At 44.8% G+C, this 23,430-nt stretch overlaps 1 protein-coding gene across 1 annotated transcript in view; it reads left to right on the forward strand.

The window, feature by feature from the left end:
* The window catches only part of lrmp (lymphoid-restricted membrane protein), a 165,995-nt gene that overhangs the window by 10,973 nt on the left and 131,592 nt on the right, over positions 1-23,430 (forward strand). The window contains exons 6-13 of the mRNA XM_070896766.1: positions 6,411-6,569; positions 8,624-8,741; positions 8,843-8,893; positions 11,684-11,761; positions 15,941-15,997; positions 21,552-21,611; positions 21,687-21,748; positions 21,847-21,949. Of these exons, the coding sequence (XP_070752867.1) occupies positions 6,411-6,569; positions 8,624-8,741; positions 8,843-8,893; positions 11,684-11,761; positions 15,941-15,997; positions 21,552-21,611; positions 21,687-21,748; positions 21,847-21,949 (688 nt within the window). The remainder of the gene's footprint in view (positions 1-6,410; positions 6,570-8,623; positions 8,742-8,842; positions 8,894-11,683; positions 11,762-15,940; positions 15,998-21,551; positions 21,612-21,686; positions 21,749-21,846; positions 21,950-23,430) is intronic.

The raw sequence follows: 23,430 nt of genomic DNA on the forward strand, positions 1-23,430 counted from the left end.
GGGCACGGATTTGGGAGGCGACAACATGTTCAAGGACGTTGGACAGGAAAGGGAGGTTGGAGATGGGGTGATAGCTAGCAAGCACAATGGGGTCGAGGGTTGGATTGTTTGAGAAGGGTGATGACCATAGATTTGAAGGAGGGGCACAGTACCTGAGATGAAAGAACCGTTAACAATGTCGGCTAACATGGGAGCCAGAAAAGGAAGTTGGGTGGTCAGCAGTTTGGTGGGAATAGGATCGAGGGAGCAGGAAGTGGGTCTCATGGACAAGATGAGTGTGGAGAGGTCAAGAGGGGAGATCAAAGAGAAACTCAAGAAATGGGAGTTTAGGGCTAGGGCAGGGGTGAGCCTCAGATGAAGTTTGACCCTGTGGGCTAGGGGAAGGAAGGGAACTCCGAGGCAGCTGATTGGATGGTCTCAATCTTTGAGACAAAGTCCATGAGCTCCTCACACTTGTTGGTGAGTGTGGTGGAGACATGGGAGAAGGAATTAAGAAGATGGTTAGTAGTAGAGAATAGTAACTGGTAGTTATCGTTGCATTCCAGAATGATCCTGGAATAGTGAGTAGTTTTTGTAGACATGAATAGGACCCGATAATGCTTTGTGGTCCAGCCAGATCTAGTGGTGAATGGCTAAACCAGTTGTCCGCCACATCCATTCAAGTCTGCGTCCCTTGGACTTGAGGGAGCGAAGATGAGGGCTGTGCCGGGGGAACGGCCAGCGTGGGAGGGAGTAATAATAGGGACTAGGGCATCAAAGATGGTCAGGGTGTGGTTGAGCAGATCAGTGGCTGCAGAAATGCCATTGTGAAGGAAGGGCCAAAGGTTGGACAGTTTGGAGTTGATAAGTGCAGTTTGGAGAGTTTTTTCCAGGGGTGGATGCAGAAGGAAGTAGGTGTGGATTGGGGAAAGGGGATGTGGGTAGAGCGATGCAAGGAAATGGTCAGAGATGGCTTTATCTTTAATTGACACGGTAGAAATAGCGAGGCCACGAGAGATTGCAAGGTCAAGAGGGTGGCCGTGAATATGGGTTGAGGAGTTCACATGGAGGGAGAGATTAAGGGAGGACAGGAGGGTAGTGAACTGAGGAGAGGGAGCATGATTAATTGAGATGGAAGTTGAAATCACTGAGGATGAGCAGTCGCTCGGTCCATAGATCGATCAGTGATAAAATTGTTATCATACTTGGGTGGGTGGTAGAGAATGAGAATTTTAAATGCGGTGAGGGGGGTGGAATAAGGTGAGATGTCCACTGGAGGAGTAGGGGGACAGACCAAGATGTGATTTGGCGATGAGAGCCACACCACCACCATGGCAGTCAGAGCACGGCAAGTGGTGGAAGGTATAACTGGGTGGAGAGGCTTTGTTTAAAGGTAATGTGTCACCATCACTAGCCAAATTTCGGTCAGGGCCATGATGTCGATGCAATCATCCACTATAATCATCCATGGAAGGCAAGGGCCTTGTTCGCAAATGAAGGGACATTCTGCAAGGAGATGTGGAGAGGATCGGTGATGGCTGATCCACTGCCAGCATACACCGGGTCTGCGTTTGGAGGGGTGAGTTGGATGGGGAGGAGATTGATGAGGTTAGCCCCCCCACAGGCAAGGTCAGAGAGAGTAGGATGGGACAGTTGAGGTTGCTGCTCGTGAGGAGACAGCGACGAGTGCCTCAGTGGGGCCCTTGGTAGGATGCCAAGAGAGGCACAGAGGGAAGCTGCAGGTTTGTCTGAGAGAATCAAGCCTGGGTCAGTGACAGGAGAGCAGGAAGATCTTATCGAAACATATAAGATTATAAAGGGGCTCGACAAGGTGGATGCAGAGAGGATGTTTCCACTGATGGGGGAGACTAGAACTAGAGGGCATGATCTTAGAATAAGGGGCCGCCCATTTAAAACTGAGATGAGGAGGAATTTCTTCTGAGGGTTGTAAACCTGTGGAATTCACTCTGAGAGCTGTGGAAGCTGGGACATTGAATAAATTTAAGACAGAAATAGACAGTTTCTTAACCAGTAAGGGATAGGGGTTATGGGGAGCGGGCAGGGAAGTGGAGCTGAGCCTAAGATCAGATCAGCTATGACCGTATTGAATGGCGGAGCAGGCTCAAGGAGCCGTATGGCCGCCTCCTGCTCCTATTTCTTATGTTCTTATGTCAATGAGTAATGAAGGGTTGGGGTAGAGATTTGGGCGGACAGTGTGAGTGTGAGTGTGAGTGTGAGTGTGAGTGTGAGTGTGAGTGTGAGTGTGAGTGTGAGTGTGAGTGTGAGTGTGAGTGTGAGTGTGAGTGTGAGTGTGAGTGTGAGTGTGACACTGGAAGTGGAAATAGAAATGGCTCGGGTTCGAAGTGGCAACCAAATAGGCAGTGGGGGGGGGGGGGGGGGAAAGAAAATCACTTTACATAGTGAATACTACAATAGGGATTCTACAGTGATAGAATCAGTATAATTAAGATCATTTATATTATAACCAAATTGATTAATATATAGAATAATTATAAATGAATTTAAAATCAGAACTTCAGTAATTGAAAAGTTAAATCAGTCTCTAGCTGCCTTAATAAATCAATTCTTCCGTAGGTCACAAAGAACAATGCGAGGTAATCATTCCTAAGACTGTTCTAAGTTATTTCCTGCGATTGTTTGAAATGTCACTCTGTCCTACGATTGATTATCGTGGCACTCTCCACTCTACTGTCCTGTGACAATTGGAACTGATACACTCTTCTGTCCTGTGATCTTTGAATTTCAGCTCTCCACTCTCCTGTTCTGAGAGTTTCAACTCCGATACAGATTCTATATAGTTTGCTTCAAATTCCCTCGTTGGGGAATCTAGAACTAGGGGACATAGTTTTAGAATAAGGGGTTGCCCATTTAAAATGGAAATGAGGAGGAATTTCTTCTTTGAGGGTCGTGAATCTTTGGAATTCTCTCCCCCAGAGAGCTGTGGAGGCTGGGTCATTGAATATATTCAAGGTGGAGATAGACAGATTTTTGAACTATAAGGGAGTCGAAGGTTATGAAATGCAGGCGGGGAAGTGGATTTGAGACCAAGATCAGATCAGGCATGATCTTACTGAATGGTGGAGCAGGCTCAAGGGGCTGAATGGCCTACTCCTGCTCCTATTTTTTATGTTCTTATGCCACATCTGCCTTTTAAGGTCCCTCACTGGCTCCTGTGGTGTTGCTGCTGTATCCCAGCACCAACACCCTCAATATTTACCTCCTGGCATTGGTGGGTGACCTCTTGGCCGGAGGGAATCCTGCAGGCATACCGCCATGCACACGGGGGGAGGCCCCGACATGGAAATGGGCATCTGTTGGGGCGGATTCAGAGTGCCGGGTGAAAGTCCTGCTTGAACTCCCCTGAAGAGAAGAATCCCAGCACACCATTTCTACCTAGGGCCATTTTGATGCCCTCCCATTGGAGGCATATGGCGTTCTCCAGGCTGGTCGATGTCCCTCGCTCTACTGTTACCAATATGGTTATTTTAAGCTCGGTGATTTATATTCCACTAGGCATTGCCTTTCCTATGCCCACTGTTGTAGGAAGAGAATCTAGTACCACACTCTACTGTTGTTGCTTCCCTTTTATCCAGTTCTCCAAACATGCTGAACTATTTCCTGGAGAGCTAGCCCTCCACTGACTCTGCATTCCTTCCCAGCCCACTGAGCATGTGAAATTATCGACGGTGTGCCACCTTCCCCTTTCAATGCTGCTCCATTGTCCTTTTCCGTATGTGCTGCCACTTCTCTAATCAGCACTCCATTGGCAGTAACTGACTGGAAATGGTGGGCATAGTTGCACATTAGTCTCTTCATCCTGGGACCAACTCAAATACCACCGTGGTTAATTGTGAGACTGAATTCAATAAATCGAGTAACCTATGATGTGCACTGGGGGTGGGGGAACTGGAGCAGTCTGCAGTGTGCACCATCTACAGGGTGCACTGCAGCAACTCACCAAGGCTTCTTCGGCAGCACCTCCCAAACCCGCGACCTCTACCACCTAGAGGGGCGATGGCAGCCGGTGCATGGGAACACCACCACCTCTTGTGTCTTCAGATGCTCTGGTAATGACTCCACTAGCCAATGTATTGCACTTGAACTGTAGTGACCTTAGTCCATTTAATGTAACTCCAGAGTGAGGATCACACATGATGGCCTGCCTTTTATACTAGGCCTGGCACACCTGTACAGGTAACCTACAAGTCTCCTGCTTCAGTTCCCTCTGTGGCACACCTTAGTGACCATACAGCTGGTGTACAAGTTTCCCATAGTAGTGCTCTCTGGTGGCACATCATATGTAATAGTACAGGCAATAACATGTCTAAATACATGACCACCTCCACATTCCCCTCCGAGTCACATACCATCCAGACTTGGAAATGTATCGCTGTTCCTTCATTGTCACTGGGTCAAAATCCAAGGCATCCAACCTAACAGCACTGTTAGAGGACCTTCACCACACCAACGCAGCACTTCAAGATGAAGACTCACCATCACCACCTCTGAATCATTCTTGCAGCATTTTGAGTAAATATGGATGTGAAGAATGCATGTTGAATTTTCAAATGTGCATCTTGTTCTAAATTGCAAACTGGCAGATTGCTCCATTATTCTGGTGTCCTATTTTGTATTGTTACATTTTCAAGGTATGTTTTTTTTAAAAAGAGGTATTTGACATTTTGATTGCGCAGTGTTTGCAGGAGGAGTACTTGGATACATTCAGGTTTCTTGGAGTGACTGCAGTGGGAGCAAGTGACATCCAGGATTTGAGGCAATACAAACCAAAAATGCTGGACGTGCTCAGCAGGTCAGGCAGCATCTGTGGAGAGAGAAACTGTTAACATTTCCGGTCGACAACCCTCCGTCAGAACATTTTCTCTCTCCACAGATGCTGCCTGACCTGAGTATTTCCAGCATTTCCTGTTTTTATTTCAGATTTCCAGCATCTTCAGTGTTTTGCTTTTTGTATAGGGATGTGAGGCAATTTGTTTGGTGGTGGTTTCTGGGAGTTGGTTGGGCCTGTAAATGGGGTATTAGCAGGGCGGGTGGGTGGGGGGAGAGGAGGGAGGAGGGAGGAGGGAGGAGGGGCACAATATAATGGTAGCTCCAGATCCTTGTACAGCAGTGATGCAGGCATCCCGTTTTGAAAGTTTGCTGGGTAATTCTGGCCAAATAGCATGCGTGCAAAGATGAAATTAAAAAAGCAAGTTTGCCTGAATTGCTGGCATAATTATTGTATGAATTTTGGAAAATAACCCAGAGAAAGTGTTGCAAACCTGCTGGGCTTGGAGAAAGGAAAATAAAGTTGCACATTTGTCACTTTTTTTTAAAAAAAAAAACCTTTTTGTTAAACCCTTGATACTATCTGCAATTTTCAGTGAGTGGGCAGAGCAATGGTGGATACAGTTTATTCTAGCCAATTGTGAGGTATCAGTATAAGTGACCATGAATCTGCCAGATTATCGTAAAAATCCCAGTGGTTCATTAATGTCCTTTAACGAAGTAAACCTGTTGTCCTTACCCGGTCTGACCTTGTATGTGACTCATGTTCTGCACAAATGTGGTTGACTCTTAATTGTCCTGGGGCTTGGGGTACAAGAGTAAGGAAGTCTTGTTACAATTGTACAGGGCTTTGGTGAGACCACACCTGGAGTACTGTGCACAGATTTGGTCTCCTTATGAGGAAGGATATACATGAGGTGGTGCAATGAAAGTTCACTAGATTGATCCCGGGGGTGAGGGGGTTGTCTTGCGAGGCGAGATTGAGTAGATTGGGCCTATATTCTCTGGTGTTTAGAAGAATGAAGGTGTTCTCGTTGAATCATACAAGATTCTGAAGGGGATTGACAGGGTAGTTGCTGAGAGGCTCTTTACCCTGACTGGAGAGTCTAGAACAAGGAGGCACAGTCTCCGGGTAAGGGTCCGGCCAGTTACAACTTGAGATGAGGAGGAATTTCTTCACTGAGGGTGGTGAATCTTTGTAATTCTCTACCCCAAAAGGCTGTGAATGCTGATTAGTTGAGTATATTCAAGGCTGAGATAGATAGATCTTAGGACCCTAGGGGAATCAAAGGATATGGAGATCGGGCGGGAAAGTGGTGTTGAGGTCCATGATCTCATTGAATGGTGGAGCAGGCTCGAGAGGCTGTCGGCCTACTTCTGCTCTTTATTCTTGTGTTTCTATGCTTGCTGAAATGGTTTTGCAAGCTACTCTGTTGTCTCGCACTGCTGTAATGGTAGAAGGCAGCTCACCATCACCTCAGGCAACCAGGGATGGGCAATAACTGCCGGCCTTGCCAGCAACGCCCACATTCCGAGAATGAATGTAAAAAAGCAGGAGATATAGTAGTTTAACTGAATGTTACCAATTGTCTCTGAAATCAAACGCTCAGATTTTTCAAATGCAGGGAGACGTCCGATTTGATATCTTGTATCGCTGATCTCCAATACAACCACCAAAAGCTTCAGCAAGAGAATGCGAAGTTAAGATTGGCAGCGGACACTGCAGAAGAAAGTAACAATCGATTAATGGAGGAGAACGAGGATCTCCTCGGTCAGGTGAAATGGTGAGGAGGTATCCCTCTATACAAAACAAAATGGTGCGATTTACGATGCTTTCCAGTTCAAAACAATGTTCAGAAAATTGTTTTTGTTAATGTCATTAATGTACTCCCAAAGTATTGTGCTCGAAGGCCGCTCAATAATTCACCAGCGCACTGTGGTTGATGTCAGCCTGCCCTCTGCTTCTCCATCTGGTGAGTATTTGCTTTGAAATGTACCACATTGGATAGTTGCCACATAAAAGGGTCCACACCAACATGGTCGATTCTTAACAGCCCTCTGAAGTGACCTAGCAAGCCATTCATCAGCTGGCAGGAGAGCCCAACCTTCTAATCGACCCCCCTTCTTCTGTCTCCTGCAAGAGAGCAGAAATCTATCCCAGCTGCAGCAACATTGTAGGGACAGGTTGTCCTAATGGCCATTGGTGAAGGGAGGATGGCCATTGGTGGCCCATATACTCCCGTATTAAGAGTATAACGGACCTATTCCATTAAATGGTTTAAAATGGTACTGACAGTGTGGGGGGAAAAAAAAACGAAGAACTTACATTTATATAGCGCCTTTCATGACCTCAGGACGTCCCAAAGAACTTTACAACCAATGAAATACTTTTGAAACGTAGTACTATAAACAGAAATCGGATAATTACGAGATAATCTGATTTTTTTTTTAGGTGTTGGTTGAGGGATAAATATTGGCCAGGATACCAGGGATATATATTGGCCAGGATACCAGGGATATCTCCCCTGCTCCTCTTCAAAACAGTGCCACGGGATCTTTTATGTCCACCTGAGAGGGCAGACAGGTTTACCATCTCATTCACAACAATGGCACCTCCGACAGTGCAGCACTCCCTCAGCACTGCACTGAGTGTCAGCCTGGATTATGTGCTCAAGTCCCTGGATTATGTGCTCAGGTCCCTGGAGTGGGACTTCAACCCACAACCTTCTGACTCTGAAGCGAGTGTGCTACCCACTGAGCCACAGCTGACACATTTACTGCAAATGCCACTTAACTTTCTGTCTGATAAGGAGCTCAGGAGCACATGCTTTTTGATGATTATTGTGCTCAATGCATCATAGGCAGTCCCTCGAAACGAGGATGACTTGCTTCCACGCCAAAAAAGGATGAGTTCACAGGTGTTTCAATGAAGGACCCGAACTACATTTGAAGGGTGGAAGATACCTGTGCGTGAATTTTTTTAACTTGTGGTGGCCGTTGCACACCAGCCACCACACGGGCTTGACAGAGATACGTCTTGGTCCAGTGGCAAGGATTACACAAGACGACTGGAGACCAGCTCTGCTGCACGGACCTAGTGTGCACACATATCGCAGTATGGGCTGGCCCGTGCTGCCCCTGGCCCCAAAGTCGCGCCTCCCCTGGGCCCCAATCATGTTCTTCTACAATCTCTCGCCACTACTTGGCTCTGACCTCGCTGCTCCTGCTGTACCTGCCCATGCTCCAATCACCGACCTGGACCTTGATGACATCACTCTTCACTGCTGTCGCCCTCCTGCACCAGCTCGCGCCGCTCCCCGAGGCCTCCGCGCTGCTCCGTCGGGCCTCCACGCTGCTCCTTTTATGGCCCCGACCTGCAGCTGGTGTTCACGCAGTGTGCAATGGGAACAACAACTTTTATTTATATAGCGCTTTTAACGTAGTACAACGTCCCAAGGCGCTTCACAGCAATGTTATAAGACAAAACAGATAAATTTGACACCAAACCACATGAAATTACGGCCGGTGACCAAAAGCTTGGTTAAAGAGGTAAGTTTTAAGGAGCGTCTTAAAGGAGGATAGAGAGCCGGAGAAGTTTATGGGTGAGGTTCCCCGTTTTTATTTTCCTTATGTCCAAATATTGATCTTGTTCCATTCCTGCTCAATACCCAACATTTGATATAAATTGAGCATGAAAACCCATTTCAATCTTTTCTTGACATTTTGCATCTGACGAGGAAGTGGTCGACCCTTGAACTCTCTGGGATGCCACACTAGATTGGCCTTCCTGACAATGAAGTCTCAACAGATCCTGAATTACTTTGTTCTTTCTCCACAGTGCTCAGCAGTCCATGTTAATTGAAAAGTCTTTGAAAGAAGACTTAGAAGATCTGAAGACACACATGTGCATTTTAGAAGAGAGCAACAAAAGGCTTATGCTTCAGAATAAGCAGGCGGTAAATCTTGCATTGAACAAATCTCACGAGATGGTTCATCGGCCAGTTTGGGCAATGTGCACTGTTGAATGAATGATATCCAATTTCTGTGTTCATTTCAGGCAAAGGACAATCAATGCCTCATTCAGAAGATTGCCTCACTTCAGGAAGAGGTGGGCCTATTATCTGCTTGCCTTTCTTGAATGTTTTAAAACACTTCCGGCATTTACAATGAATGCATGCATTTTTTAGGTAGATGGGTACAGCAAGGCCAAATTAAGTGGTGGTCACATGTTTTTTGAATTTTTTTCAATGCACACTGACCACGAGACGTATCAAAGGGCACACTTGTAAGTGAGTCCTTGCTCCCTACATGCTGGAATATAATGAGTTTTATGACCAGTATCTGGCAATATTGGGAGCCCAGAGTTCGAACAGAAACCTTTGTCACTACACTTAGATTACTGCCTATGGGGCTAGTCTTATCGGCTACAGAAAGCATTACAATAAATATTCTATTGGACCATGACTTTGCCCATATAGCACAGAACAGCCTTATTAAAATCCAGCATATTTCAGTAGTTTAGAGAATCCCTCTATCCCTCCAATAAAGATAAGAAAGACTTGGACTTATATAGCACCTTTCACGCCCACCTGATGTCTCAAAGCACTCACTTTTGGAGTGTAGTCACTGTTGTAATGCAGGAAACGCAGCAGCCAATTTGCGCACAGCAAGCTCCCACAAGCACTAATGTGATAATGATCAGATAATCAATTTTTTGTTATGTTGATTGAGGGATAAATATTGGTCAGGACACTGAGGGTCACTCCCCTGCTGCTCTTCAAAATAGTGCCACGAGATCTTTTACATCCACCTGAGGGGGCAGACAGGGCCTCTGTTTAACCCTCAGCACTGCACTGGAGTGTCAGCCTAGATTTTTTTTTTTTTGCTCAAGTCCTGGAGTGTCACATGCTCCTTTTATTATATACATCAGCAGTTGCATTACCACAGTAGTTCACTAGGTGGAGCTCGTACAGGTACCACCACTCTCCTATTTGGCCAAGGTTAACCTAATGGACACTTATTCATCCAGGATATTTGTAAACTTTGCTGAGGAATCCCTGGTGTGCTACTAGACACGAGTGGGTAAATTCTCCTACAGGAATCCTTCTACCCATTTTCTCCCTGATAAACTTTCAAATATTTCCTTGTTGCTGGAGCTGCATGCAGTCACATTGTGATTTTCCACATAAGGGGTCAGCAGATAAGCTGACTTATTTAAGACGCGCTGCAAAAAGATTGCCACGGTTGAAGACGATGTGGCAAAAATGATAGCATTCACAATCACGTCCATGTAGGAGCAAAGAGGCCTCAACGTGCTAGAGTCGAAGCACCGTAATGACTGCCCCTCATAATGAATCCAGTGAAAGTAGGGTGGTGGGTGGGTGTCCTTGGGAGTCTTTAGGACAATGGGTAGGGATCAGCTCTAGTTTTTGTTGAACACCAGTAATTGGCAATAGTCAGGGGCACACAAATTGAGTGCATTTATGAGTACCTGTATCTTCAAATGTAAAATAGGTCATTTCTGCATTAGAATCTGCTGAACTAAAATAAAATTAACCTTTGACTTTTCATTTTGCTGTGAAATAACATGCCAGACTCTGATTACGTTCAAGCCCAGAGTGTTGTCGGGAGGAGGGAATATTTTCATTCCATTAATGAAAATAAACAGCATCCAAACCCGCGACCTCCACCACCTAGAAGGACAAGGGCAGCAGGCGCATGGGAGCATCATTGCCTCCAAGTTCCACTCCAAGTAGCACACCATCCTGACTTGGAAATATATCGCCGTTCCTTCATCGTCGCTGGGTCACAATCCTGGAACTACCTCGCTAACAGCACTGTGGTAGTACCTTCACCACACGGACTGCAGCGGTTCAAGAAAGCGGCTCACCACCACCTCCTCAAGGGCACCTGGTGATGGGCAATAAATGCCAGCCTTGCCAGCGACACCCACATCCTAAGCATGAATAATTTAAAAACAAATCTAGGTTGGATTTGAACCCAAGTACCAGAGATAATGGTTATTGACTAACTCGCTAAACTGCCCAGCCTTCACCTCCTTTTGTGATATATTGAAAGCATGCTTTAATTTGTTTAGAAAGTAATAAATTGGTTGCTAAATTGGAAAGTCTCTGATTTTGTAAATGAACAACTTGGCTCGTGTTCAAAGAAAAAATGAAGTTGGCAAGGATGTATTTCATTGTTCGCAAGAATCTGTTCTGTGTGAAAGGCAGATAATGGACAATATGTCCTTGCAATACTGTACTGACTTTAGATTGATGCCAGGGCCGTTGAATTACTGCGACTGAGGCAAATCCATTTTAATTCCATGGAATTCCGAGATTTTTTAAACCAGTGTTTTGGGGATCAAATTCTGTGATTGTCTATTTTTTCTGTGGAAAACCATGAATCAGTAGGATTCATTATTGTCCCCCTTGAATGGGATTTAATTCCTGGCAAAAAAAAAGTTAAGTTGTGGAACGAAAGCAAGTTTTTATTAAAGGTGAGGGCCAACTGCCCCAATGTGACTGCATTCGTTTGATGGGATTAGCGATTCATGGTCTCTGTATTTTCCCTCCCCCAGCTCTCACCCTCCCTTCTCTCTCCCTCCCTCTTTTCCCCCTCCCCCAGCTCTTGCTCTTGCATATAGTGGTCATGTTACTGGACCAATAATTGGCAGTGTAAGACATTCAGTTGTACTCGAGGTGGGCAAAAAATGCTGTCCTTGCCTGCGATGCTGACTTCAAGATATTTCAGGTGCCACTGAACATATTGTTCATTGATTTGTCAGAATAATGTGTCCTTTTTTTAAAAAAAAAAAAATCTTACCTGTTCTTGACTTTCCAATTGGGAAAAAATAATTGTTCTTACGGATGATATTCTGGGCCTTTTGTTTCAGAATCTAAAAAATGCCATAGATATTGACGCCCTCCATGAGAGGATTGCTGTGCTCTCCGATGATAAAACAGAACTCCAGGTTAGTTACTAAAAGGTGAATGTGAGCTTTGTAGCTTCCGGGAGAGTGGTGCTGGAGCTCTCGCTGTGCATGAATCTACATTCGCGATATGAACCTGCCTTTTTAAAACTTCAGTGCAATCCATCCACTAAACCTGGGGCTCGATTTTTCCCCAGTGATTTGCAGTTTTTTGGAGCAGGCTGTTTTTTTTGACATAAGTTTAAAAATAAATAAATAAAGTTTCCCCAATCAATTTGCACCGGCATAACTCAGTTATGATTTTTAAAGATTTTTTTTCAGCCAAAGGGGGTGTAACCAGCCACCTGTGCCAATTCTGGCCATTTAGGCAAGTTTGGCCAGCTGAGAGTTACTCCAGTTCTTCTTCAGCCGGCATATGTGGTCTCTGCAGAAAATCCTTTTGGAGAGTTAAGGAAATCGGTGCAGGTAAAAGCTGCAGATGCCCGGACAGCAGCAACAGGGGTGGGGGAGAAGAGAGAAGTCTTCAGGTATAGTTAGGTGCGAGGGAGGTCATTTGGTCTGGGATAGGGGCGGCCGAGCGGACCAACAAAGGGGTGGGGGAGCAGGACCGGGAGGCCCTTCGGCCTGGAATAGGGGGCGGGGCAAGCAGACTGACAAGGCACTCGGGGCTAGGTGCGGGCGGGCAAGTGGACCGGGAGGCCACTCGGCCAGGGGTGGGGGAGTGGACAGGCAAGGCACTAGGGGTGGGGGAGCGGAACATGAGGCCCTTCGGCCTGGGATATGGGGTTGGGGCGGGGGAACACTAATAATTAGAGATAAGTTGCTGCAATGTGTTTTAATGTGTTGCGAGCTGGCTGTATGTTTCACTTTGCAGCCTCAGCTCACATGGTGTCCCTGTTTACTGTGGCAACCCAATCTTTTTGGTGCAGATCAGATCAAGGCTCCACCCCCAAAACGAAAGGACAGGTTAGGCTGCGCCAAAATGAAGAAATCCAATGGGGAAACATAGAAACATAGAAACATAGAAACATAGAAACATAGAAACATAGAAACATAGAAACATAGAAACATAGAAACATAGAAACATAGAAACATAGAAACATAGAAAATAGGTGCAGGAGCAGGCCATTCAGCCCTTCTAGCCTGCACCGCCATTCAATGAGTTCATGGCTGAACATGAAACTTCAGTACCCCCTTCCTGCTTTCTCGCCATAACCCTTGATCCCCCGAGTAGTAAGGACTTCATCTAACTCCCTTTTGAATATATTTAATGAATTGGCCTCAACTACTATAGAAACATAGAACATTTTTTTTTGTGGCGCACTTGGGCCCCCAAAATACGGGCGGAACTCTTCAAGTACACCCAAAAAAAGCTTTGGGGAAAATTGAGTCCCTAGGATCAGGAGGAAAGAAAGACTTGGATTTATATAGCGCCTTTCAGAACCACCGGGCGTCTCAAAGCGTTTTACAGCCAATGAAGTACTTTTGGAGTGTAGTCACTGTCGTAATGTGGGAAACACGGCAGGCAATTGGCACATAGCAACCTCCCACAAACAGCGATGTGATAATCAATTAATCTGGTTTTTTTGTTAATTGAGGGATAAATATTGGCCAGCACACCATGGATAACTCCCCTGCTCTTCGAAATAGTGCCATGGGATCTTTTACGTCCACTTGAGAGAGCAGACGGGGTCTCGGTTTAACATCTCATCTGAAAGAAGGCACCTCAGACAGTGCAGCGCGCTCTCAGCACTGCACTGGAGTGTCAGCCAATCAGCCCCATGAGCCTGTTCTGCCAATCAATGAATCATGGCTGATCTGTATCTTAACTTCATGTACCTGCCTTGGTCAACATCCCTTAATACCCTTGCCTGACACTCATTTCTGTTTTTAAATTTTAAAGCACGAGCCTTATCAGCTTTTTGGGGGGAACGTTCCAGCTTTCTGCTAGCCTTTGTGTGCAGAAGTGCATCAAACCACGATCGACTATCACTACTTTAGTTTTGTGGTAAAATGTAGTTTTGTGGAGGCTACTTTTAAGAATGAACACAGGTAGCTAATAAAACTTTGAAAGGCTGACTTGGATACGGTTTCAAGGCTGAAGAATAATTTGGATTTTAGGTTATAATTGTAGTGATCTTTAAAATACAAGGTCAGTGTAGTAGCATGAAGATTCACGGGCACCCAGATGTATGGTGGATTGGCACACTTGGATAACTAGAGCTTCAGTCTTGGGGTGGGGGGTGGCTAGAGAGGATAAAAGAGCAAAATAAATCTGGGTGTATGTGCTTTTGTTTGTAACCAAGCAGAGTCTTGGTAAAGGAAAATAAAGATAAATGATCATCAATAAACGATGTTGGTTGAGGGATAAATATTGGCCAGGGCTATTCCCATGAGATGAGGAGAAATTTCTTCTGCGGGTTGTGACTCTCTGGAATTTGCTGCCTCAGAGTTTTGGAAGCTGGGACGTTAAATAAATAGACAGTTTCTTAAACGATAAGAGGTTATGGGGAGTGGGCAGGGAAGTGGAGCTGAGTCCATGATCAGATCAGCCATGATCTTATTGAATGGCGAAGCAGGCTCGTTGGGCCGTATGGCTGACTCCTGTTCCTATTGTGTTCTTGGCATAAAAGTATCGTGGTTTTTTTTTTAGGGCTTCACTAAACACTTCTCATGTAATCAGTGCCAAAATCCACTCCCATGTGTCTCCCTCCCCAGGAACCAGAGTATATTTTATACACAATTTCTGGTCATGTAGTTTTGCACTGGTTCGGGGAGGTTCTTCGAATTGCACTCATTTTCTCAGGCACCAGTAGGCACGTTTTAAGAAGTTCTTTCATATCAGAAAATATTTAATTTAGAAGCTGATTTGTGTACAGCAATGAAACGATTAATTGGTTCAGTATAGTTCTTTTTAAATATAATTTTCAATGATTTTAAATCGGGTTACTCATAGGTGGAGGACTGGACACTGATTTAAAAAAATGCTCATTTTTGCTGATAAATCCATGTTCAGCTGTATGAATAACACTGCACCAGGTTACCACGCTGAAATACATTACACTGCCTGATTGTGCTGGTGCGTGGAAGATTTTAAATTTGTGATTATGCAAACTATTTTAGCGCAAACTTGAAGCCTGACCCAACAAGTGCATTTTAGGCACAATATTCCGATCGCATCCAAAGCAGCAAACCTACCCAAACGTGTTTCCCCAAGTCCTCTTTATATATAAAATATGTACAGTGTAAAGCTGCGTGTTTAATTGATTTCTTGTGTGTCTTAAATCAAGTGCTTTTATTTTAAGCGATGTACTTTCACTTCCATGTGGTTGGTCACCAGAAGTCTTTTAGAACATATTGTACCTAAAGTGAGAGTAGATTATACCGGTTTCAGGCTACTGAACATATGAATTAAATTCATTTTGCTGGGTATCCTTTGTTGCAACAAGATTGAGCAGACTAAGCCTCTATTCTCTCGAGTTTAGAAGAATGAGAGGTGATCTCATTGAAACATTTTTGGCTTTTATTGCAAGAGGATTTGAGTACAACAGTAAAGACATCTTGCTGCAATTATATAGGGCCCCGGTTAGATCACACCTGGAGAATTGTGTACAGTTTTGGTCTCCTTATCTAAGGAAGGACATAGTTGCCATAGAGGGAGTGCAACATAGGTTCACCAGACTGATTCCTGGCATGAGAGGTTTGTCCTAATGAGAGATTGAGTAGACTAGGCTTATATTCTCTAGAATTTGTAAGAATGAGGTGATTTCATTGAAACAAACAACATTCTTACAGGGTAGATGCAGGGAGGATGTTTCCCCTAACTGGGGAGTCTAGAACCAGGGGTCACAGTCTCAGAATAAGGGGTTGGGCATTTAGGACTGAGATGAGGAGAAACTTCTTCACTCAGAGGGTGGTGAATCTTTGGAATTCTCTACCCCAGGGGGTTGTGGAGGCTCAGTCTTTGAATATATTCAAGACCGAGATCAATAGATTTTTAGATATTAAGGGAATCAAGGGATATGGGGACAGTGCAGGAAAGCGGAGTTGAGGTAGAAGATCAGCCATGATCTCATTGAATGGCGGAGCAGGCTCAAGGGGCCGAATGGCCTACTCCAGCTCCTAATTCTGGTTCTTATGTTATGTTCTAAGATGGTTCCCATTGTGAAATGCTTTAATCTATTGTACAAAGCAACAATCTTATTGTTTGTCCTTCCTCAGATGCAGTTAACTGACTTTGAAAATCTCGTGCAGAATAAAGACGCAATTTTACTTGAGGTCTGTATTTTTTTTTTTACACAGGGTTTGTAAAACCTGCTGCTTCAAATCCATTGGCAAGATATTGTGGTTGTTAATTTTGTTTAAAGTAATAGTTTCCTAATGTCGCTCCAGGAAAATCTAGTTAATGGAACCAAGGGCAAGCATACATTGCATTGAGCCATCACTGGCCTAATTCTGACCTTGGTTAAACTGGTTTAAATGGGCATTCGATGTCCTGGGTTGGTAAGTCAATATTGACTCTGCTTTTACACAAAAGGTGGGCATTCTAAGCAGAACTGATTTGATTTATTGAAACTGCAATTGTCAAGGTCTCATTTTTAATGCTAAGGTTAATTAAATATTTGTTTCAAAAAGTTGCTTTATCCATTGACTAACGCTGTTTGCCCAAGTCGGAGAGATTGTCTGAGCGGGAGGGTAAGTGTGACGATGGCATGGTACTTTCCATGCACAATCTGTCTTTTTAAGCAATCTAAACACTTCAAAGAGCAGAGGTGAAAACAGAACATAGTGAAAGCGGGTTCATCAGCATTTGAAAAGAGAAAAGGTGGTTTGGTCTTTATGGATACAAACCCTTCATCAGTGCCCATCTTTCCTCTTCCCTCTTCCCAATAGACCTGTGCATTTCCTGCGTTTTTGTTTTCATTTCAAATTCTCAACAATTGCAGTCTTGCTTCTCATGTCTTCTGTGTGGCTTCATTTGGCTCAGCAGGCAATTACTTCCTAACAAACGAAGGTCTGAGCACGTGGAGTCAGGGGACAGATAGCAGAATGGATAGCCAGCTGTGTAGAAAACTGAGTAGGGGGTTAAAGGTAGCTATTCAGACTGGCATGGGGTAGGAGGTAGTGTTCCACAAGGATCGGTGCTGCGACCACTGTTGTTCACAATTTGCATTAATGATTTGTACTCTGGAATTGGAAATAACATTTCAAAATTTTGGGAGGGTACAAAACTGGGAGGTGCAGTTAATACAGAGGAAGACTGAGACAAAATACAGGAATACATTAATAAACTTGCAGATTGGGTGTGTAATTGGCAAATTAGTTTCACTATAGACAAGTGTGAGATGGTGTATGTTTGTCGGGAGACCAAGGAGGCCATGGTTAATGAGTATAAATGGGGCAGAGGAGCAAAGGAGTCTCTGGGTACAGATACACAAATCACTAGCGACACAGGTTAATAAGGCCATAAAAAAGCAATTCAAGTACTAGAGTACATTTTTAGAGTGCTAGAACTGAAAAGATTAGAAGTTATGTTCAACTTGTATCAAAGTTTGGCTAGACCACACTTGAAGACGGATTGACACGATGCTGAAGGTTCTGGCATCTTGGGCGCCACTGTGGTTAAATCTTCAGGTTTGCCTAGAAACACAGAAAAAAGAACTTGCCTTCATATAGCGCCTTTCATGAGCTACATGAGCTCCCAAAGGGCTACATAGCCAATGAAGTACTTTTGAAATGTAGTCACTGTTTTAATGTAGGAAACATGGTAACCAAGACATTTGCACACAGCAAGATCGCAGAGAGTTTAAATGACCAATTAAATTGTTAATTTTGGTTGAAGGGTCATTGTTGGCCAGGACACTGGGAGGAACTCTTCTGATCTTCAAATGGTGCCATGAGATCTTTTACATTCACCTGAGGGGGCAGACCGGGCCTCTGTTTAATGTCTTATCCGAAAGATGGCACCTCCGACAGTGCAGTGCTCCCTCAGTACTTCACTGTCAGCCTAGATTATGTGCTCAAGTCTATTGAGAGGGACTTGATCCCACGACCTTCTGACTCTGAGGCGAGAGTAGTACCACTGAGCCCTGAGCAGCTGACAGAGGTTCTGGCTTCAAGACCACCCTTTGAATTGAGGCTGCATGGCTAATATCCATTGTGGTGGTATTGAAATGAATATGTATTTATAAGGAGAGGAAGTATAACAGTAAAAGGAGTAAATTAACTCGAAGCTTCAGGAGGCTCTTGCTCCAATTTGATGGTCTCTCTCTTCAGACCTTACATCGTCAATCGTGGCCTGTTCAAACAACAACTTGCATTTATATAGCACTTATCCAATGTCAGCTGTGGCTCAGTGGGTAGCACCCTCGTCTGAGTCAGAAGGTTATGGGTTCAAGTCCCGCTCCAGAGACTTGAGCACAAAAATTTAAACTGGCACTCCAGTGCAATGCTGAGGGAGTGCTGCACTGTCGGAGTTGCTGTCTTTCGGATGAGATGTAAAAGATTCCATGACACTATTTTGAAGAAGAGCAGGGGAGTTATCCCTGGTGTCCTGGCCAATATTTATCCCTCAGTCAGCATCACTTTAAATTAAAAACAGATTATCTGGTCATTATCACATTGCTGTTTGTGGGAGCTTGCTGTGTGCAAATTGGCTGTCGTGTTTCCTACATTACAACAGTGACTACACGCCAAAAAGTAGTTCATTGGCTGTAAAGCACTTTAGGACATCCTGAGGTTGTGAAAGGCGCTATAGAAATGCAAGTCTTTATTTTCTTTTAATGTAGGAAAATGACCCAAGGTGCTTCACAGGAACATAATCAGAAAACAAAATTGACAGAGCCATAGAAGGAGATATTGAGACAGGAGATTAAAAGTTTGGTTGAAGAGGTAGTTTTTGAGGAGAGCAAGAGAGCTGGAGGTATAGGGAGGGAATTCCAGAGCTTGTGGCAGAGATGACTGAAGGCACGGCCACCAATGGTAGGGCGAAGGGAGTGAGGGGGATACACAAGAGCCCAGAATCAGAGGAAAGCACAGTTCTTGGCGATTGCAGGGCTGGAGCAGGTTAAAGAGATCGGGAGGGGAGAGGCTATGGGGGAGTTGAAAACTAGAAGGGTAATTTTCAAATTGAGATGTTGGACCGGGAGTTATTGCAAGTCAGTGCGCTCAGGGGTGACGAGTGAAAGGGACTTGGTGTGAGTTAGGGTAGGGGCAACAGAGTGTGGGATCAGCTGAAGATGGGAGGCTGTTCAGGAGAGCATTGTGATAGTCGAGCCTGGAAGTAACCAAAGCACCGACTGAGTGTTTCAACAGCGGATAAGCTGAGGCAGGAACTAAAAAATCTCAAGTTGCTCATGTCCTGTAAGTAAAGGAGTGTTGAGATGTTGGACATTTGTGGAGCACCAAGACTGACAGCCAAGGATTCACTCTGCACCTCCGCTGTGTGTGTGTGTGTGTGTGTGAATACGGAGCATGCCAGTAATGTGTGGGCTTACTGCTCCAAATGGTCACGACAGCAGTTCCGGTTTGAAGTAGGACTACCCCTGTCTGCTCTACACAGCAGCAGCATTTGCCTTGCAGGGACCCCCGTGCAAAGGTTCAGTTTGCAACCCCCTCAATAAAAGAGAGGTCGATTTACCTCCATTATTAAAGCTAGCATTTATTCCGCTCCGGCACATGGTGCTGCTCAGGTATAAAAGGCCAGCCATTTTGCGCCGTAATAAAGAAGAAGCAAGGTTGTATCTTGCTTAGTTAAACAGTACTCAGTTTGTACCTTTATTGCATACATAACAGGTTGCACTGTCCTAAAGCTGCCAGTGGCCCTCATGCAATGTGGACACGCATGTGAAGCTTGGCGTGAGCAGTTTTCTGAGGGCTTGGCTAACTTTTGCTGTTGGCATGGTATTGTGAAATGCTGACTAATCTTGCCCTGACAGATTTCCTCGTGCTGTTGAACTTTGCCCTTCTCTACTTCTGGTTCCTCTTGGACAGAGCGGTGACTTAGTTGATGAAATCACATGGTGGGGTCCTCCGTGATCCAAAACAAGAGAATTGTCCTTCGCTGCACTAATTGCACAAGCATCTCTTAAAAGCAGCAGCAAAACAAAAATCGAGCTGTTTGTTTCTTTGATCAACTTCCAGGTTTCTGCCACCAAGAATTAAGGAGAATCTCTTGAAATATCATCTTTATGCTTTAGGGATTTCACTGAAAAAGCAACAACAACTTGTATTTATATAGCGCCTTTAACATAGTGAAATGTCTCAAGGCGCATCACAGGAGTATTGTGCGATTAAAAAAATTAACTAGAAATTAGCGCAGGTGGGGTTTCAAGGAGCGTCTTGAAGGAGGAAAGAGAGGTAGGGAGGGAATTCCAGAGCTTTGGGGCCTAGGCAACTGAAGGCGCGGCCACCAATGGTTGAGTGATTACAACCTCTACATTAGCGACTTGGAAGAAGGGACTGAGTGTGACGTAGCCAAGTTTGCTGACGATACAAAGATGGGAGGAAATGCAATCTGAGGAGGGGACACAAAATCTGCAAAAAGACATAGACAGGTTAAGTGAATGGGCAAAAATTTTGTAAATGGAGTATGATGTTGGAAAGTGCGAGGTCATGCACTTTAGCAGGAGAAATCAAAGTAAGTTATTATTTAAATGGAGAAAGATTGCAAAGTGCTGCAGTACAGCAGGACCTGGGGGTACTTGTACATAAAACACACAAGGATAGTATGCAGGTACAGCAAGTGATCAGGAAGGCCAATGGAATCTTGGCCTTTATTGCAAAGGGGATGGAGTATAAAAGCAGGGAAGTCTTGCTACAGCTTAACAGGGTATTGGTGAGGCCACACCTGGAATACTGCATGCAGTTTTGCTTTCCATATTTACAAAAGGATATACTTACTTTGGAGGCAGTTGAGAAGGTTTACTAGGTTGATTCTGGAGATGAGGGGGTTGACTTATAAGGAAAGTTTGAGTAGGTTGGGCCTCTACTCATTGGAATTCAGAAGAATGAGAGGTAATCTTATCGAAACGTATAAGATTATGAGGGGGATTGACAAGTTGGATGCAGAGAGGAAGTTTCCACTGGTGGGGGAGACTAGAACTAGAGGGTATGATCTTGGAATAAGGGTTTGCCCATTTAAAACTGAGATGAGGAGAAATTTCTTCTGAGGGTTGTAAATCTGTGGAATTCGCTGCTTCAGAGCTGTGGATGCTGGGACATTGAATAAATTTAGACAGAAATAGACAGTTTCTTAAATGATAAGGGGATAAGGGGAGTGGGCAGGGAGGTGGAGCCATGATCTTATTGAATGGTGGAGCAGGCTCAAGGGGCCGTATGCCCTACTCCTGTTATGTTATGTTCTTATCAGGGATGCTCAGGAGGACAGAATTAGAGGAGCGCAACACTTGATGGGGCTGGGGGTTTGTGGGGCTGTAGAAGATTAAAGATGGGGAGGGACGAGGCAATGGAGGGATTTGAAAATAAGGATGAGAATTTTGAAATCGAGGCATTGCTTAACCGGAAGCCAATGTAGGTCAGGGAGCACAGGGCTGATGGGTGAGCAGGACTTGGTGCGAGTTAGGACATGGGCAGCCGAGTTTTGGATCACCAAGTTTACATAGTATACGTCGGTTATAAGGAAAACTGTGCTTTGATTGGCTAAATTTCATGTTTTTGACTATCGGTTAGCCTCTTTATTTGTGCTGAATTAAAACTGGGGCCCCTAGTGTGCAAGGTCACTCCTCCTCAGCTCCCCCTTTCCTTCCCTGCCCAGTAGATACACACATGTGTTCAGTTGGTGTATTTTAAAACGTACCTCCTTTCTTTGCAGAGCCATAATCTTATTGAGGAACTTAAGCATTCCGTTGTTGAATATTCCTTGGTTGTAGAGGTAAGATCTCTTTTTATAATATTTAAACAAATACCAAAAAGAATTAGTCTAAGTTCCTGTCTTGGCTCCTTCCAGGCCTTGCGAATGGAGAAGACCCAGGTAAAAAATCAACTCCTGATTCAACAGGAACTAGCGTCGTGAGTACCAATCCCCAGCACGTAGTAACTTGCACTGAGAGACCGGAAGCTGGTTTGAGATCCACTTCGTCTAACATTGTGTCTGTAACTGTTCACAGTGAGCGCATTAATTCGCCAACGATGCCGCAAGATGGACCCAACATAACCAGGGCACCAAGCTCCTTGCAGTCGGAACTGTTAAATGCTCAAAATGTTTTTGAGGTACATAGATTGAAGAATTTTTAATATCGATTCAAAGAACTTCTCCAATGAATACTTTACGCAGCGAATTCCTGCGATCTGGATTGCGCTGCCTGAAAGGATGGTGGGAGCAGATTCAATAATAACACTCAAAAGGAGAACTGGATATATACTTGAAAAGAAAAGATTTGCAGGGCTATGGGACAAAGCAGGGGGAATGGGATCAAAGAGCCGGCATGGGTATGATGGGCGAATGACCACCTGCTGTGTGGTAACATTTGGAGAATACTACTAGATGTTGAGGTTTTCGACAGACATTCTCCCTGTGTAGATTTATACTAAAGGAAACTGGCTGAGTGAGACAGCGAAATCGCTCTTGTTACACACTTGTTAATGGATGCACGAGGAAAAATTCCCAATTTGAGCAATGGTGATTTTGTGTGTTTCTGCAAATCATAGAACCATAGAAATTTACGGCACAGAAGGAGGCCATTCAGCCCATCTTGTCTGCGCTGGCCGAAAAAGAGCTATCCAGCCTCATCCCACTTTTCAGCTCTTGGTCCGTAGCCCTGTAGGTTATGGCACTTCAAGTGCATCATCCAACTATTAAATTCTGCCTCTACCACCCATTCGGGCAGTGAGTTCCAGACCCCCACCACCCTCTGGGTGAAAAAAGTTCCCAACTCAACTCTAATCCTTCTACCAATTGCTTTAGATCTATGCCCCCTGGATTTTATCCCCTCTGCTAAGGAACTCGGTCCTTCCTATCCACTCTATCTAGGGGTCTCATAATTTTATGCACTTCAATCAAGTCTCCCCTCGGCCTCCTCTGGTCCAAAAAAAAAACCCAGCCTGTACAATCTTTCCTCATAGCTAAAATTCTCATAGTGGCAACATCCTCATAAATCTCCTCCTGTACCCACTCCAGTGTAATCACACCTTTCCTGTAATGTGGTGACCGGAACTGGCATTGTCAATATTGCCCCCATAATTTAATTGTAGCTTTGCAAGAAGCTCAAAACAACAGGACAAAACACTCAAACCTTCGTTCCTCTCTCTCTCTCTCTCTCTCTCTCCCCAAGGTCGACTCCCTAGTATGGACCACACCCTGGCCTGCGCAGGCACAATAGGCTTGCTTAGAACAGGAAGCTGAGCATTTAATAAAAAAACAAAGTCTAATGCAATTCTTTCAAAGTACCACCCCACTACTGACTGAATGTTTCCTCACCGGGCTCGAGGGTTGGCCAGCAGAATTGGTACCTTGCCTGGACACAGGCTCGGCACACACCCACCCCCTCTTTTCCCCCCCCCCCTCCGGGCTTCTTTTGAAGCTGCAGTATAGCCTAAGGGTTCTGATCCCTTCAGTTCAGTTTCCACCCCCCCCGCAGCCTTTTGAAGCCAAGCCTCTGTGTCCGGGCGAGGGAGCGATTCTGCCGGCCGATGCTCCGAGCCTCGAGCCCGGTGAGGAGACATTCAGTGGTGGTGTGGTACTTTGAAAAAAA

Source organism: Pristiophorus japonicus, chromosome 13 (genome assembly GCF_044704955.1).
Source record: "Pristiophorus japonicus isolate sPriJap1 chromosome 13, sPriJap1.hap1, whole genome shotgun sequence".
In the NCBI taxonomy this organism is placed as follows: domain Eukaryota; kingdom Metazoa; phylum Chordata; class Chondrichthyes; family Pristiophoridae; genus Pristiophorus; species Pristiophorus japonicus.